This window comes from Tursiops truncatus, chromosome 16 (assembly GCF_011762595.2).
Source record: "Tursiops truncatus isolate mTurTru1 chromosome 16, mTurTru1.mat.Y, whole genome shotgun sequence".
NCBI lineage: Eukaryota > Metazoa > Chordata > Mammalia > Artiodactyla > Delphinidae > Tursiops > Tursiops truncatus.
This window is the reverse complement of record NC_047049.1, coordinates 34,095,889-34,114,787: the sequence shown is the minus strand read 5'-3', so window position 1 is coordinate 34,114,787 and position 18,899 is coordinate 34,095,889. Positions and strand designations below refer to the sequence as shown.

The 18,899-nt window shown below is 40.1% G+C and overlaps 1 protein-coding gene across 9 annotated transcripts in view; it reads right to left on the bottom strand.

The window, feature by feature from the left end:
* Positions 1 to 18,899, bottom strand: part of CPEB3 (cytoplasmic polyadenylation element binding protein 3) — a 177,899-nt gene that overhangs the window by 28,277 nt on the left and 130,723 nt on the right. For all 9 annotated transcript variants that reach the window (XM_073794194.1, XM_019944054.3, XM_019944186.3 and 6 more), the window contains 2 exons: positions 16,468 to 16,586; positions 3,680 to 3,794 (listed from right to left, as the gene is read on the bottom strand). In XM_073794194.1, the coding sequence (XP_073650295.1) occupies positions 3,680 to 3,794; positions 16,468 to 16,586 (234 nt within the window). The remainder of the gene's footprint in view (positions 1 to 3,679; positions 3,795 to 16,467; positions 16,587 to 18,899) is intronic.

The following is an 18,899-nucleotide window of genomic DNA, read 5'->3' as shown; positions in this document are numbered from 1 at the left end:
CGAATGAGATGTCTAAGCCAAGAAGCTAGAGTCAGAGAACACTCACGTTTACAAACCAGGGAAGAACACAGGGACCAGATCCTTCGTTTTCCACTTTTTCCTGGTGGTCTCCTCATAACCCCCAAGCCCTTAGCTGGCACTTAGTTGCTCTCAGAGCAAAGAGATGTGGTCTGGAGAGGTTCCAATGTCACAGGGATACGCAACAGCGATATGTCCATACTGAGATTTAGGAAGACATGCTGCTTACAACACTTGAATGAAGAGTGGCAACATGCTGTTGCACGTCCAGGTAGTAGCGGGAGGAGAGACAGACCAGACAGACAGACCACCCCTTTCCCTGTACTGACTTCTCTGAAGAATATGTACTCTTTAGCCACACGGTGGCATGGCGAGTCCACCCACGGCCTTTCCTAGCGTCGGGGTGGGGAGAAGTGGGGAGTGGAAGGAAAGCAAGATGGAGAAACACCAGGAGACTTCAGGCAAACCATCCTCGGCTTGCCACTGTCACTGACAGGAGTGATGGAAGGGAGAGACAAGAGACGTAGAAATGTGTATTATTTGACTTAGAGAAGGCAACAATCAGGCAGTCCAACTTCGGGGAAACTCATCTAGATTTTCCACTGATATTTTCCCATTTTCAGGCTAATTTTTCTAGGCCCCTGATTTTTTCCAACCTGAAGTTTTAAAAGTCACGCTTGTCAAAAGGTCAGAAGGAGCAACCTAAACTCCTCAGTCAAGACAATACCACTTAAAACAGGTTGCCTTGTTTCTTTAGAAGTGTTTCTGCACTTCTATTCGGTGGGATAACTATATTTAGAATAACTTATTAGTGATAATGGTCCCTGTCTTACAATGGGAAAATGTCAAAGATAAAAAGCCTCACAAGATCCAAAGGAATAATTCTTGAGTGATAACATTTTAGTCACTGTAAAGTGCTGAAGGACCATTTTTGGCCCAGGATAAGGTGAAAATCAATCTGGACACATAAAATGTCACCTGTTGAGTCTCATCACTGATATCTAGTCTAGGATCACCTTGTATATAGTGCCTGAAATAGTTTTAAGACTTTTCAGAATTCATAACCACGACACCCCTGGAAATAATAAAAAATGCCCTGAAGTATTTAAAAACCAAAATTTGAGAATCATTATGTTAAGGAGTATAATTTAGCATCCAATTAACTGAGTTAGTATTCTATTCATACATTTCTCATTTTCTTCTGTTCTGAAATCTTTGATTCTGTAGATGACGACTTGTTCAACATGATAGTGGGATGTCCATTCAGTGTGGCATGATGTGCACTTTCTCAGTGCCAGTAACACAGTGCGTGCTCAATACGTTTATTATTCAAGTGAACTGCACTGTATTCAATTTAAGATTGTCTAGCAAAGTCAAAATGAATTCTTTTAAAAACAGTCTTCTATTCCAAGACACACACCAATCCACAAAGCTCAGTGTGTTCCAAAGAACTCTTTTCATCTAGATTACGTGGCCTCCAATCTGGAAGTCTTGGATAGACAGAGTAAAATTCTAAGATGCTAATGTAGATTGTTTAGCCTTCTAGAAACTTATAGGAGGTGCTGGCATGGGGGAACACTGCCATTAGACCAAGTGACTGTAGATTACTAGCCAATAATGGCAAAAACAAAATTTTAAAACAAAATAATTTAGCTTACGTTAGAGAAAAAAGAACTTTGAAATTTACAAATTATGTACTATCTAGGCAGGGAACACAAAATCCCATTTCTGACTAGATAACTAAACATAATTCTTGTTTAACCGTAGAACTTGCAGCATCTTATAGACACAGAATGTTAAAGAAAGAATATAATTTAGCATCTTGGGTTTCCTGTCTTGCAGTGTCAGTGCAATCATAAGAACAGTGTGAAAAACATATCATCACAAGATTTATAGAGAGAAAAAGATATAGAGGCCCACACCTATCCTTTCAAATGATTTAAACAGAAAGAATGAAGAGTGGCTAATAAAAAAGGGAATTTAGTTTATAAACTATTGTGTCTGTGACTTAAAAACAGACATAAGAGGTTAAAGCCAGTTCTGTTATCTTTACAACTGTGGGAACTTTTCTTTCAGAAATTTTTTTTTTCAGATTCCCAGATAAGAAAAAAGGAGAGGGGCTGAGATATTAAAACTAATTTGTGCTTGTATTTAGTTGCAGAAAAGAACAGCTAGAATACGAGCAATGAATGTCCATTTTTGTAGAATCCATTTGCAGTTAAAACACTATCAAAGGGGACTTTTCTCCCTCTCCACTCCTAAACACACCACCAGTTAGAAAAAGCCAGGAATATTACACAGTGCCCCCACCCACATTTTGTTTTTTTTAAAGCACAAGCTGTTTAGAAACAAAGGGCTGCATTGGCCCTCATCTCATAATGCTGTTCACGTGCGAGTTAGCCCTGCTTAGACTTTATTTTCTGACAGCAGATGAAGGGGGAAGCATCTCTGCTGTTTTGCTTTCCTTCTCTGGGCAGGTTTTCCATGAGAATGAGAAAAAGACCCAGTGATGCTTGACTTTCTGAAGTACCATAAGATTACAAACTCCACAGTCATGATTAATATGTTTAAAAGTCCTTCAAAATGGAATTACGAATACATCTTTATACAGACCTAAAACTTATCTTTCAGGAGTAGATTGGAGTTGAGATTTGAATAAATATGTTAGAAATGTTGAGGAACATTCAGAATTAAGAAGTCCCCAAAGTCATAGAGCCAAAGAGCTGTAGGTACATTTTACAATTCTGTTTCACAACTTGATTTTAATGACCTCTGCTTTTTCTTTTACTTTTTAAGTAGAACTAAGTCTACTTGCTTACACTAACGTAGAGATAACACTGTCCTTTTTGCTACTACAGCGGCAACAGCTACCTTATTTTTTCATCTTATTTAAAAAAAAATAAACTCAACTATTTTAAGCATTTTGAAAACTCTGTTCTTACAAATAATTTTATTATATTCCACGGGCAATCACACTAATCCACAACCAATTAGATTTGTCTTTGGATTTAAATATTGAAGTCATCAGCACAGCATCACTTCAAATGCCCCAGTCAATAATGATTCTGCCCAATCCCAGCAGGCACAATTATTTCATCATTGGAAAGGTACTTAAAAAACAAAAAACAGGGGAGCTTTCAAGAAGTCAAAATAAAGATGCTCAAATACATACCTCACTTTTCAAAGTACATAAGAAAAAATAGGAACCTGTTTCACTTGGGAAAAGTTCAGTTTGATTCCCAGTGACACAATTTCTAGCAGTGGTTTGGTTCCTCACTGACTAAGTGGGCACACAGCTGCACTGGACAGATTTCTGATGGGGTGACTTCTTTTTCTGTCATACGTAACAATGCTAACTGGCATAAGAATGCACACTGCCAAATGTATTGTTATTATTTTAAAAATAATTGGTTGAACAGGGAGGCACTAATTAGAATTCATCCCTCTGAAATAACAATTTAATGAAATTCACTCTTGTACCATAAGAAAATACAACGTCTTGGGAGAAAACATTTAAGGGTCAGCTCAGTGAAACTGACCTGACAGCCTTCTTTTTGGAGATTGTGCATAGCTGACCAGAAACGTAGAAAATATTGAAGACTAAACACATTGGGGATTCTGTTGTTGGTTTTGTTGTTGTGGTGTTACTATTTCCACTCACCAGCTCGAAGGGGTCGTGGAACTCCCCCAACAAAGATAGTTTTTCTGGGGTCCAAAGGCTGAGAACCATCCATTACAAAGTCACTGTCACTTAGGTTCCATGGTCGAATTTGCACCTGAAAAAAAGTCGTTTACTTGGTCCTTACTTCATTTCCATCAACCCCAAATGAGAATAAGGTGACTAAAGACAAACCCACTGATTTGTGCATTTTACAACATACACAACCCAAACAAAATCCAGTTATTAGTTAATGTAATCTGCATTAAGTGCCTTCCAATAGAACTCTTGGGGAATCTACTTACAGGTATTAGACTCAACACTCTAGACATATACCATGAAACCTTCAGAAACCACCTGTGGTTTAAAAAAGGGCAGTCTTTTATAGAGTCTGGGTTTTGAATTTTAACACATGTTAGACTGTTTATAACCTGTCACATTACAGCACTTAGTTTTTTAAGAGCTCACCTAAAGAGGGACAGGAACATTGGGAATATTTTCTAAAAATTATCCATATGTCTGGATTTTAAATGATCACCCCCTAAAATTAAAACATTTCTCTTTCAGCAATATGATTTAACACAGTTTAACACTTATCAAGTTAGCACACAATTACCAGCAATATCAAATCCTGAAGGTCACAGATTTATCGACTTTTGGTTGATCTGATTTTCCTAAACAAGTCTGGTTAAATAAAGGTAAGCCCAGGAAATGAAGCAAATTTTCAAAGAACAGAAAAAGAAATCTCTATGACATATTTCTCACTGGTAATGTCTCTTCACTGGGATTCTGACTTCCTGCCCATAGTTTACACTGTTTTACCATTATCATATAAAATAAGGTATTCCATCAGAATCGTAACCTTAAAGCATATTCCTTTCAATCCATAACCAAACAAAACAAAACAAAGAAAGCACAAAAAACCCTCTCATACCGAAAGGCCAGTTTCAGCACTGCCTGAAAACCAACCAGTCGCTCAGCTGGCCATGCGCGCTGGGAAGTAGGCCAGGTATAGAAGCAGAGAAAATAGTGTCGGTCTTTAAGGAACACCCCTCTCCTTTCCCCTCATCAATTAGGATAGGAAACAAAACAGCTGAATTTTCATTTTCTTAGTGTCAACAAAATTCTTCTTTTTCCCCATTACTCAATCAACAACACAATGCAAGGAAACACATATGATAATTTCTTATGTGGCCTGGCTATATCCAGGAGTACTCCTATTTGAAAGGTAGTAAATCTGTCAATTACACTTTCAAAACATCTTGGGTCATCTCTAACACTGGCATCGCTCAGTTAGAAGCAGGCTACACGTTCCTTATGATTGTTACAAAATGTACCCCCCCGCCCTGCAGCTTTTTGGGCTTTTATGACACAGTTGCCTTCACCAGTTAGCCAGAAGCCATAAAATCTCCACTTCTTCCCTAGACCCTAAAACCTTGGACCTGTTTGTAATTCTGTTAACACTCAGGCATCTGCTCTACCTTTATCACTTAAAAAAAAAATCCAGTTCTTTCCTTGTAAAATTTGGTCTGTTTGACTAAATTATTGTTCCCTTGACATTTACCACAAAGGCAGATTCACCAATACCATAAAACACCACTTTCAAATGCCTTCATGAGGGCCCATTATTAATTTTTAATTAAAAACACAATGTCCTGACACTAAGAAAAAGGATTCTAACGTCACCAAAAAAAAAAAAAAAAAAAAAAGTAGGGCAAATCTTTTTCTACACAGAGCCCTCTCTTCTTCTAGTCTCATCCTTTATTAAGTAGTTAAGGCAGCTTCAGGACCAGGTAATTCCATTAACTTTATGATAACTGAGTTTGCTCATATGGCTCACAAATGAAAACAATTCCTGTGTAGTATCCATAGTGTTCTGGTTTCGTTTAATCACAAGTACAGAAAATGTAGCCTTGTACAATAGCTGGAGGTTACTGCTGCTCAAAAGAACTCTGCAGACGATCTCAAACCTGCCTGTTGAGGGTCTCCATAGCTGCCTCTTCTTCCCTCTGACACCCTCCCACCCCCCTTCATTACATCACACACAACCCATTCCCTTACCCTATTCTTGGTAAAAATACAGGAAGAGGACTAGGGAGACAGTAATGATTAATCCTATTCACAAAACCCACATTTCCCAGCTGCCACCACAGAACAGCTCCTCAGAGCTCACACCACTGCAGATTCAGAGAAATGTCAACACAGGCCAACATCAGTACACTCTAAGAGCTAAGCAAAAAGTAATACTGTGGTACTGTTTGCACTGAGAAGTTCCATTCACACTCTGGTTTCTCTCTGAAATATAAGACCATTCTCATACAGGCATGTTCTCCATCTTCTAAGGTTTATTCTCAGGGTCTAATATCCATGTTCTATCTTTCTGACTCACTCTTCGAAAAAAATATATATACGTGTTTCTCTACTCTTTTAATCCCGTACTTTATAAGCTGACTCAGATATTTTGTAGAAGGGGTAGAATATAAGTAAAAGAACTGTTTTTTTTATTATCTTTATTTCTTTAATAATTTTTGAGAAAGGATGAAATTAGATCTCTGTCCTAATTCAACATAAACTTCCCCTGGCAAAACAGCTTTTACATACATAGGGATTACTCTGTGTGTGTGTGTGTGTGTGTGTGTGTGTGTGTGTGTGTAACAACTCTTGCAGGATGTTGTCAAATAGGCTATACTGGGCAGTAAAAGCCACAACATCCTAAGGACAAGGATAAGGTCAAGAATGGTGAAGATTACCTTAAATGAGCCTGACATGGTTTCAACACTGCCTCCTGAAGAAACCTGACCACATTTGATTACAAAGGTGACCCTAGGAAGAGGCTATCTGGGAGGGGGCACCCACTAGCCCTTTGGCCATGCCATGACCGGATACACAAAAACAAATGTCTGTAGGGCCAGACAGGCAGCATAAACATGTCAAGCTACCAGGACAACTGGTTAGTAGGCAGGCAGTGACACAATGGAGTAAACCACTCCTTTTATTTATTTTTTTAAATTTTTATTTTCTATAGTTGATTAACAATGTTGTGTTAGTTTCAGGTGTACAGCAAAGTGATTTAGTTACACGTATACATGTATCTATTCTTTTTCAAATTCTTTTCCCATTTAGGTTATTACAGAATACTGAGCAGAGCTCCCTGTGCTATACAGCAGGTTCTTGTTGGTTACCTATTTTAAATACAGCAGCGTTAAACCACTCTTTTTAAAGGAAGCAGACACCTCTCAGCTCCAGCTAGAAGTTATCATTTGTGAATGTGTTGTCAGACTTTTCCATTTCTCAAAAGTAGCTAGAAATTCAGATTTTTACATGAAACTTCAAGATTTTTGAATGCTGGGAACTAATTCAAATGTATAAAGTCACTTGTACACGCTAGACAAAACTATCTGCAGGCCAGATCTATCCTGTGGGCCCCAGTCTGTGATTTCTGGTTAGAAAGGTTTAGTTACCATACAGCTCCTCACAATGGAATGTTTTATTGCATAAACACTTACGAGACAAAATTAAAAAATGGTTTTTCTTTAGTTTCTTTTTTAAGCATGTATTCCTGTGGAAGTTCTGGTCAGGACCATAAACCTACTTTTAGCTGAATTATTTGTCTTCTAAATTTTTATCTCCTTAATTAATAATTGGCTTTGTATAACTGCTTATCTCCAAAGGCAAAATCTCTTTAAGGATAAAGGCAAAAACCAAACATAAAGCTTGGTAGTATAAATATACCAATTTATACCATAAAGTGACTTCAACAGCCATCAAGAAATCTAAAAGAACAGCCGTCAAGAAATCTAAAAGAACATAACATTAATATGTAATAGCAACAGTTAGTACTAAAAGCACTAATTTTCCTTTTCAAGGTTTCCCAAAGTGTGTTCTGTGAAGTGTAGATCCCTAGGGTTGTGTTTCCTAAAAGCAGTGTTTAGGAAAAAGTTATAAACTTCCTTCTTGGAGCTTCACAGCAGACACTGGTGTATATTAATTAAAGGCTCTAAGAAGTTCTACAGGAAATGAATCTATTCGAATGTTGTTTAAGCCAGCATTTCCAAAATTACTTCCATGGAACCTATTTTTATGCGTAACACCTATTCATATCCACACTTTGGGTAATACTGCCCTATTATATCTTACTCTTAGTATGTATCAAAATATGGCAATAATAAGGTTGAACTAATTGAACAAAACATCATAGAAATTTCACTCCAATCAAGGCCTTTTCCTCACTTATTTCCTGCTATTGCTCTCAAAGAGTTAACTAAAATTTCATCCTGGTTAAAACTGAAAGTCATTAATAGGGATAGGATTAGGCTAATTTCTAGGAAAAAAATTTAAGAAATGCAATAGAGGTCACTTATTTTGACAGGATGCTACAAGATAACATCATTTCCTAAAAAGACAATTTCACTGAAAATTTGCAAAAGCCTCTAAGTTAAAATTAAATATAAAATGCATTTTTATTGTATCTTTAATAACAGCATAAGAGAAAACATACAGTTTTAGTAAGAACAGTTTTAAACACAAGCCTTAGGACTTCAAGTTTCTGAACATGACCAAATCTCCCTATAGCTCTAGCATTCTCTCAGTTTAGCCCACTATTTAGAATGTAGACATTATCTACCAGTAAATAATGTTATCTTGAGCTCATTTTAAACATCTCACCCTATATGTGGTCTGGTGCTCTCCTTAGGTTACAAACATCTACCACGTGAAGGGTCTACTGCACAGTGCCTTCCTTTTCATTTGTTGGACTCAAAGCAGCTCCAAAAAGCAACCGAACTGTTCAGAGTCAACAGTGCAATCTGGTGGCTAGTTCAGGAAATCACCTGACCAAATCCCCCTTCCCTGCCATCTGATCTCTTTCCCACAAAGTATCCATAAAGCTCATAGCTCAGCATCGCCCCAACCCCACCCCATTTCCTTTTTCCTCTTTTCAACACTCTTCAAACTCCTACTCAAGCTCTCCAGGAAAAAGTCTCCATTTTTCTCTCCCTAATCCTACAATCCTTTCAATGTACATGAATCAGAAAAACAATAGTGCAGAACCATCAGGACTGCTCTCCCCAGTAAGCAGCAGCATCCCGGCTCTTCTGACAACCAGGATGAGTCAGCTAAACCTAGGTCCGCTGATACAGCTGCAACAGCTCAGCTGCAGTGGTAATGAACTCAGACCCACCCCAGCTGTCAGCAATTCTATTTTAAGAATCACAGACCTCACAGAATGACTGGAGTGCCCCACAGTATCACAAATAAACTAGTTTGTGGTTTGTGAGGCATCTTTATCTCTTCCACGTGTAAGGGGTTGTTTTATTATTATAACCACCAAAACCAACAGCCGTAACAGCAATAACTGTGGTTTGGACTCTTCAAAGTATATTCACATTTGGTATCTCATGTCAACCTAATTTTCAACACATAGCTCCCGAACAAACGGCTCAGCCACCTTTGTGGAGCTTAGATGCTACCTGTGATTCTCAAAGGCTGCCCTCCACCCAATAGAGAGGATAAGAAGACGCCCTCCCTGTACCTTCTGCGGTAAGTGGCCAGAAAGAAACTTAACAGCTGCTCAGAGGCACTGGCCTTGATGAGACTTCTGTACCCTGGGCAGCTCTGGGGCCTCCAGGCAGAACTCCACTGGGACTCAAAGCAAAAAGCTCTCACTGTCACACTAAGACTATTCCTCAGATACCAGTAGATCACAGGCCCCAAAGAACCTCAGCAAAATAGCCTGGATTCTTCTTAGACAGGAAGCCGAAAGTAACCCTGGGAAATTCTCTTACACTCTCCCAGGATGCTCCACACCCACCACCAGCATCAAGAAACAGTGCAGGTACAAAAAGGAAATTGCTGCCATCCGCACCAGGCTACACAGCCTGATGTGTGGAAACCACAGGCTTACAGCCCCACTGGGAACTTCAGTTACTGTTGAACAATTCAAACAACACTCTGTATACTGTTTCATAAGGGCACCCAGTACAAAAACAGAGCATGCATAAACTGTGCCCCGAAAATGGTGATGTACATCCTTGCTCTATGCTTGATATAATAAAGCCATTATCAATTAGATGCTATGATTAATACCCGTACTTACAACCGTAAGATTCAAAGAAACATCTTCCCTCCAAAAGCTTTCCGGGCTCCCTCAAGAACACCTGACCACTTTGCTTTTGAGCCACCCCACATCAACAACCGTCTATAATGCTTCCATCATAGCACCTGTGACTCCTTACTCCACTTACTATTCACTTGGCTATTTCCCTCCATTGGACTCTGGGGGCCTCTAAGGCTGAGACCATATCTCTGTGTGGGTCCCAACTGCCCAGCACAGCACCCAACCCGTAGTGAGTGCTCTGTGCTCCTCAGCATGCTGGTGAATTAACGAAGGTTTTCCCGAGGGGCAGACAGTGTTGCTGTAAGAACTTGTCCAGCAGCTGCCCCTCTATAGCTCCCCAATCACTCTCCTCACTCCACTGAAAGCTACCTTCTAGAGGCATGGAAATACACTGTCTGGTCACCAGTGGGTACGCCAGGGCTTGGGCCTAATCAGTGCAAATTTCTGATGCCACTAGGTGACGCACGCGGTGATCAGAATCATCTAGTGCTCGTCATCACTTCTGATATTCCCGCATCACTTAGAAAGTATAAGCGAGATAGATGATTCCCTTTTGAAAGAAAGAAGAAACTAGCAGTTTTGAGCACCTACACTGCACCACTGTGCTAGGCATTTTACATACACTGTCACATTTAAACTCACCATAACTGTTATGCTGTAAAAATTATCTCTACTTTAAAAACAAGGAAACTCAGACTCAGAAGTGTGACAGCAACTCAGGACTGAAACCCAGGTTTATCTGACCCCAAGTCTATAATAGACACTCTTTCCACTGCAATGATGCTGTGTGCCTGCAAGGCTCCCTGTCCTCCAGGCTACTGGCCACCAGCTCTGCTTCCCAAGAGTCTCCTGGAAAAGTCAAAATGCATTTTTATTTGTGAATGATTAACCTCTCTCTTCTTTCCAATCTCATTTGGCCCATTTTCAACACATTAAGAAATGACCCATAGACTCTTCTCAAAGCTACTAAACAAAACTAGCAGTTAGAAAAGCTCAAATATGATTTGGCAATGAAACTGGCTATTTTAACTTCTAGGTTCATAGCCTCAGGCACTCTTGCGCTGCAGCCAGACAATTTTGTCCAATGTCTACATAAATGTGTATTTTCAGTTCCATGGCGCTAGGGCAAGGATGTTGTCACTGGCATGCCGATCACTCAAACTCTTGAGAGGAATGTACACATAAAAGTTCACGTTACCTAAGTTTTTCCTGGGAAGAAGCCTATTCTTTGAGTGAGCTTCATGAAATACTAATTCTACCAGAATCTTCACAAGTATAATCCCCAAAGAGGTATATAATATGCTGGATTAAACAATATTACACACATTTATTTATTGCAAAACTCCTCAGAACTTTAATATATCAATGTTTCCCAAATGTTCTTGGCTATGGAATCTTTAATTAAAGGAAAAAGTGGATATAAAATGTACAAAGTAAGTGCTCAGTAAGGGACACCTATTATTATTAAGAGCAAACGTTCTGTCAATGATCCTCTCAAGAGACCAGTGTTTGATGAGACAAGCGTTCTTCAGAACACACTTTGGAAAACACGGACTATGATCCATTAGAGGATGGTATTGGCTATTTTGCCCCCTGGTTACCATTTTGTACACTGAAACTGCAGCATCTTTTAGACCTCCCTAGAAAGGAATAACAGCTTCCAAAGACTCAAGCACTAAGAAACTCTGGACCCATTTGCAAAATCAGAGATGCATGGAGAAAAAAAAATAAGACATTATGAATAGGAGGTACTTCTCTCATTTTAAAGGAGGAATTCTTTCTTTGGAGAAACTCTTATGATGGGAGGTGCCCAAAGCATGAATTTAGACAAGGAACAAATAAATAAATCAAGAAGATTAGAAGTGCTAAAGATTTCCAAGGTGGGATAGGACACAAAACCAGATTTGATTGAGCCAAGATAAAATTATAGTTATTGTCTTAGGAAGTAGTAGGTGGGGAATGAAAGAGTTTGAGTAAATATACCACAAACCCAAGGACTGAGGCCATCAATCAAGACTGCCCTACAAGCCCCTACCTGTTTTTCCCAATTTAACTTCCCTCTACTCCCTTTCATATATTTGTGTTCCATCCTAAGTGTTCTGCATTCATACCACACAATTTCTCATTTCTGTGTTCACACTGTTGCCTTTCTCCAAAATGTCTATTCCCCCACACCTCGATACTTCTCCTGGCCAATCTCCAAACTCTCTTCATCCTTCAAGACCTCGTTGAAATGACACTTCATCCAAGAAGCTTTCTTTCATCACTCCTGGTATGTATAAACTGTCCAAAGTGCTTAATCTACATCTTACCTTGCTGTATTCATTATTTTTCTTAATTTGACAAATATCTGAGAACCTCTTATGCACCAGGCTCTACAGATTTGTCTATTTATACACTTGTTTTATCTACTCATTATATTATTAAGTTTTTGAACACAGGATTTTATGTCTGATTCAAAATAAGTTCTGATTCATAGTAACCAATACTAAAGCCTTGCCCATAGTAGGCACTCAAATGTGGTTTGAAGGAAAAAAGGAAGGCACAGCATTTTTAAAAGCTGTATGTGGGCTGGAGACAGCTTAAATCCTAGGCAAAACGATCGGCCTATTTTTGTAACTAAAAAAAGTGATGAAAAATGCTAGAGATTCCTCTGATTTATAAATGGGGGTAGGAGACACTGGAATGACAGACAGATTAGACAGATTTAAAAATTAAATAATTAAACCAGCCTCTATTTCCAGCTTCCTTTTTTTTCCACCATTTTTCTTTTTTAATTTTTGTCTTTCTAGTTTTAAGTGGATGATCTGAGCAATAACCTAAAGAATTCACCTTACATAAGACACTTCAGTTTGGTAAGACAGTTTAAATATATATATAGCAAAGTCAATCTGTCATGTTTTAGAATATTTATAAATTGTGATTGTGCTATAAATTGTAAGGAGGAAGAATTAGGAAACTTTTCTGATACTCCTTTCAAGGTGTTTGCTATCCCACATCTCTGGCCAAAGTGTTCTAGAAGTTAAGAACCATAACATCTCCTTCCTCACCTCCTTTTCAAGGTTACTCTTTTCAGCCCCTCAATCTGTTAGACCCTCTTAGGTTTCCTCATCTATCAGTCTGCTGTCTTGAACCTTCAGGTTCAGCCTATTTCTACATTCGAAAAGTAGAGTTCCCTTAACAAGAGGGACCACTGTCACAATGGCTGCCTGCTTTACTGGAAGCATGGACAAGAACACAGCTATCCTCTGGGATGCCTGGGAAATCTGAGCTATGGAACTCCTCTTGCTGGAGGAAGGGGAAAAAAAAATCACCGATCTAGAGGCTTTGCAATTACTCCTACTCTTGCCAATTTGTCTTTCATTCTTTAAGACTGAGGGATCCTCTACTCAATACCCTGTAATGGCCTATATGGGAAAAGAATCTAAAAAAGAGTGGATATATGTATATGTATAACTGATTCATTTTGTTGTACATCTGAAACCAATACAACATTGTAAATCAACTATACACCAATAAAAATTAAATAAAAAAAAAGACTGAGGGGTCAAATAATCAGGCCATAAATACAGTTTCTTTTGCCATCTTTCAGGATCAGACCTATATATAGAATAGTGGAGTCATCTAATGAAAGGTAATCACTGACCAAAAATATAACTACCTGAAATCCACTAAGTATGGATTCATTTGAGTTAAAAAACAAACATGATCTTAGAAAGGATAAGTGAGAGGGAACCTTTCTACAGGCGCTGTATTAGGAAAACCATGTGATTAACCTAATCCACACAAAGGGAGTGGGGGGTTGATTTAGGGGAAAGGGAGAGGGCAAAGGACAGAAAATCTGTGAGGTCACTTTAGAACATGGTGTATATTTCCAAGGAGGAATTCTGGGAGGACTGGAGAGAACTAAACAACAGAACGAGGGCACTAAGATCCTGAAAGGTAGCCAAGCTAAGAAGTAGAAAAAGCCAGAAAGAGCCACAGCTCAGAAGGTTTGGTGAATGAGCTCTAGAGGCTGACTTTACCTTGACCTATTGCCCAGGTCCTCATTTACTCCCAAATGTTCAACCCAGCTCTCACTGTCTGTGGGAGCATCCAAAATGAGGTGGAATGTACCGAAACCTGGTAGGGAAGTGTGACCAAATGAGGCTGGGAGTGGAAGATGTGGAGCTGAAGCCAAGAAAGAGGTTTCAAAAATGGAGCCAAAAGAGCCAGAACCCAAAATGGGATCCAGTTCATTAGAATTACAGGTATTTGGGGACTTCTATGTTTCCCATCCTAAGTTTTATTTCAATTGTTTATGCTAGAAATTCTGAGTATGCCTGGGTCAAAGAAATACGTGATCAGCAGCCACCATTCAGAATTCACCAAGCTCCAATAAAACTGCTTCACTTGAGCTCAGAAAATGGAAACTGGAATAAGGCAGAAATTTGTAGAAACACAAACAATGAAAGTTAGTTTCCCTATAAACATTTCCGAAACAGATAATTACACTAATTAATTTCAAAAGTCCTTCAAGCCAAGGGTAATACACATGTTTGGAGTGAAAACACTCAACAGTAATGGTGTTGCCTCCATACCACCTCCGCCTGCAACCACCACTGCTCATCCCCTCTCACAAGACGTCCAGCCCTGGTGTGAGCTTGCCCTGACGGAACATATGACCCACCTCCTCCCACATAGCCAGTGACATGGCCCTTCCAAGGTACACAAGCCCCATCTGCTCACCTCCAGACTCCTCCCCTCAATTCAACAGCTTCTTAATCTACTCTGGGTGTAACTGTCTCAGTATGTACCTCTACCCCTCTGTCGTTTTACAGATACGAACATATTTCAAATCCTCTCCTACAGTGCATGACCAACCCCACCTTAACCCTTCTGAGCTCACTCCCACTCCCACTGATGTGTCAGTGGCAGAGACTCTCTGGAGGTTGACCATTTTCCTCTGACATCTGACCCTGCCAAACTGGGCTCAGTCTGTCTAATTTCATATTACTCCAAAGAGATTTAGAAGTTATTGCAGCTTTCTTATTATTTTTTCAGAGGAAACACTGTACACTCCCATTCTAGTCAGTCCCCATGTCTCCCTCTTAACACACAGCCTCTCTACATTGTTTAAATTAAGACGAAGGTTAACAAAGGCTCCTTACTCTTTTTCCCAGCCTGCTATTTTCTACTGTTTTCCTATACAGCTACCTGTATAGCTACCCTATCCAATGCTGTTAACTGTTGTTATAAAAATTGGGCAATAGCCCCAGATATTGAAAAACTATAGTGATACTTTCAAACCTGCTAAAATCCTTGCCTCTTCCTCTGCATCAATTATTGTACCACGACTCAGGATCCCCATTCTTCAGTAACTCCCTCTTCTGCTTTACATACTGTAATCTCCCACTTATGGGTGGCCAAGTCCCAGCATCATTTTTTTGCAACCAATTGTAAACCCTGTTCTAGATGTCACCATTCTTTTCAAAATATGTTACTAGGTAGATAAGCTCTAACCCTGCTCTCCTGAATCCTCTAGCACTATGTAGAACTAACAGCACCACTTGTGCAAGTACCCGACCTCACCAAACGCTTTCACATTCATTTTGTTCTTATCTGAGCCTCTCAACATCCCAGAGAGGAAACATTTTTCTTCTCATTTTATAGGTGAGGAAGCCAAGTTGCAGCAAGGATTATGTGACTTATTCAGAGTCAAGAAGATATTTAAATGCTAGAGTCAAGACTCAAACTGGGAACTTTACATCTGACCACAACTCTTTCCGCATACACATTTCTGAGAATAAACCTGGCTGTCAAGCAAGCCCAGCACCTCTGGTGTAAGGGGATGCTTTCGGCCCCATGACAGATACCTGCCTTGGTCCCTTATTCCACACCACTATTTTTTACTCTATTTCCCACCCCTAGCACCAAGTCTTGACACACAAACTCACCCCCCTCCCAACCTCCTAAGGATCTTTACTTCTGCCATGTTAACCAAGTTTTTTCTTCTGCTCTAAACAGTCTTGCCCCTTCTCCACTGATAGCCCCTCTGCCAGGAGAAAGGAAGCGGTCTTCCTTCTGTTACCTAGTGACTTACACTCTTTGGCTCAGAAACTACAAACTTAACCACAAATTCTGTAGAAGTGTACATTATCTATGATTTGGGGTCCATGTTCTCTGTCCTTCCCCTCCGCTGCCCTATTTGAAGCCATCCCATTTTAGATTATAAGCTCCTGGCCCAGAAGGCGCTATTTAGCCAGCTATGGGTACCACCCAGCACAATCCCTTGCATTCAAAGGCATATAAATGTTGATGATTATGATCTTTTTTTAAAAAAATAAATAAATTACTCCTGCCCTTGATCTGAAATAATGACAGAAACCAGCTGCCAAAACCACTAAGAGCATTATTTACTTCAATTCAGAGTTTCTGAATAGGAATTAGCATAAAAGAGCCGTAAAGTGAAAGACAAGGGCACATTTGTTTACATGTGGTCCCAAAGGTATAAAGCAAAATACTGAGTAATTTGTTATTAGCTTCCCATCAACAGCAGTCCAGCTCTATTGCATAGCAAGGTCACCCCCGGTAAGAGGATCCTAGTTTCAGCATTCCCATGACAAGGAAAAGGCAATCAGCTATTCCAATTGCATACGTGCTCTGGAAAAGCAACAGCTGGCTGCATATTACTCACCGGTTTATCCTTGATGGTGGGGCTTGACACGCACAGGTACAGTTTCCCATCTTCTTCTAGGCAGGCATCTATCAAAGCTTGCACTGAGCTCTCCTCCTGGAACAGCAGAAAGGCATAGCCTTGGGGAAAACAAAAACAAAAGGGTGGGGGGAGGAATCAGTAAATTAAACTCAAAGTACCAATTAAAAATTTACCTATTGTTTCACTTTGGCAAATTCTTACTAAAATCTAAGAACTTGAAGTGGGACACAGGGAAGTAAGAGTCATTGAGACCCTCATGTGTTAGGTACTCATAGACTTTACCTTGTATTGGGTATTACAGGCACTGTATTAGGTACTCATAGACTTTACTTTGATTAATTTCCATAATTACTCAGGGGGGCAAGTTCAGAACACATCTATGGAATTTCCATTAAATAGGTTTGGTCATCTTTAATGAGAGCAGGCAGACTCACCAATGGCCTGAGCCACAGCGGCTCAGGAAACAAGCATCACCTGCCCTCCAACTTCCACCAAGCTCTAGGCTTGACACATGCTGCAACATGGATGTACCCTGAAAACATTATGCTAACTGAAAGGAGCCAGGCACAAAATACCGCATATTATATGGAATGTCCAGAATAGGCAAATCTAGAGAGACAAAAAATAGATTAGTGGTTGCCTAGGGCTGGGGGAGTGGAGGGAATAGGTACAGTGTTTCTTTTGGGGATGATGAAAATCTTCTAAAATTGATTGTGGTGGTGATTGCACAACTGTGAACATACTGGAAACCACTGAACCGTACATTTTAAATGGGTGAACTGTGAATTATATCTCAACAAAAGTCGTCAAAAAAAAAAGCTCAACAATAGGCTAATGTGTCTTTATATGTTATATCTGATGGTGATGCTCTGTTTCTTCAAGGATATTCTCCTGTCTCACGGCTGAATACATGATCTGTGAATGTGGACACGAGCTGCAGGATGTCCATGGACACAGCCAGCTTTGTTCAGTTCAATTCAGTAAGATTTACCGAGCAACTGTTACAAACGAGACACAATCTATGGATTATGAGGAAAATTGAGATGAATGAGACTAGGTTCCAGCTGTCCAGAGACTTATATGATAGAAGAAACAGGCTTTTAGACAATTAACTTCTTGCTACAAAGCTGAGGGAGATAAACAGAAATAAGAAGTACTATGGGAACCCAGACAAGCAAGGAATCTGACTTGAGAGAATCAGCAAAGACGTCAAAGAGGACAATAGATGTTCAAGGGGCCAACTGTGGCACTTGCTGCTACACTGGCATTCATGAATGGCAGCTGAGCAAAGGCCCATGATGAGCTAGTCTAAACCTGAGTATTCAGCTGTTCAACCTCTCTACAATCCCTTCAGCTTTGCCAAGTCTCTCAGCTGTCACCTCCACTCCCAGTCCTGCTGCTGACCTCAAAGGAAATCATCACCAATAAGACTCTCCTCTGGCGCACTGTGTGCCAGAAAGATGTGAGTGGTGAAGAAGGATAAGAACCCCCGTGTTCAGAAGCTTCTCACACATCAAACAAAGATGCTAATCAACTGGCCTAGAAGCAAAGCTCTCTGGAGTCCTGGGCAGCACGTGATGACAGTGGCAGTGGACAGTGAATAATGGGTACTCTTTATCCTTTTCCCCAACTCCTCATCTACTATACAGAGCATCCAAGCAAACAGAGTAGGAAAAAGATCAATCATTATGCAGCACACCAGGAGTGGCCAATGCAACAGGCAGAAGCCAATATGAAGGGGAAAGCACCAAGCCCACAGGAATGGGTATGGAGCTACAAGATGGAGGCTGCCTACATGGCAGGACCCAGAGCTGTTTTCTGGGCTTTGCTCCCAGGCTAGATGGGTCAAAGGATTCAGCAGATGGCCAGGCAAGGACAATAAAACTTAACTGCAAAACTAGAAAGGATAATACATCATTTCTTCATACCCCCTCTCTTTTCGAAATAGTATCAAACGATTACCAAGTCCCAGCGAATCTATTAAAAGTTCAATGTTTTCATTTAATGTGAGAACATTAATTACACTTGCCAAAGAGAATATTAGAGGTCAGTGAGTTAAAAAATGCAAAGATCACAAAGAGGAGGTCTCAGCATGTCCTCTCAAACCTCCTGCCTCACCAAGTTAAATCTTGGTGCAAATCTTCCACAAAGGTCCTCGGAGGCATGCTGAATATCTTGTTCTTGGAGAGGACCCTGTCTGTGTACAGTACGCGCAGGCACATCAAAAAGGCCTGGGGACGGGGCAGCTCAGTGAGCTGGGGTTCTCTCTAGCTCCTTGCCTCTGCAAGGCCACCGAGCTGGCTGCACCTTTCCTGCACATTGCTGCCCACCTCTTACAATCTTCCACACCAAATCCCACACTGTGTTCAACTTGGGCATCAGAGGAAAGAGAGGGTGTCTCCCCATAGCAG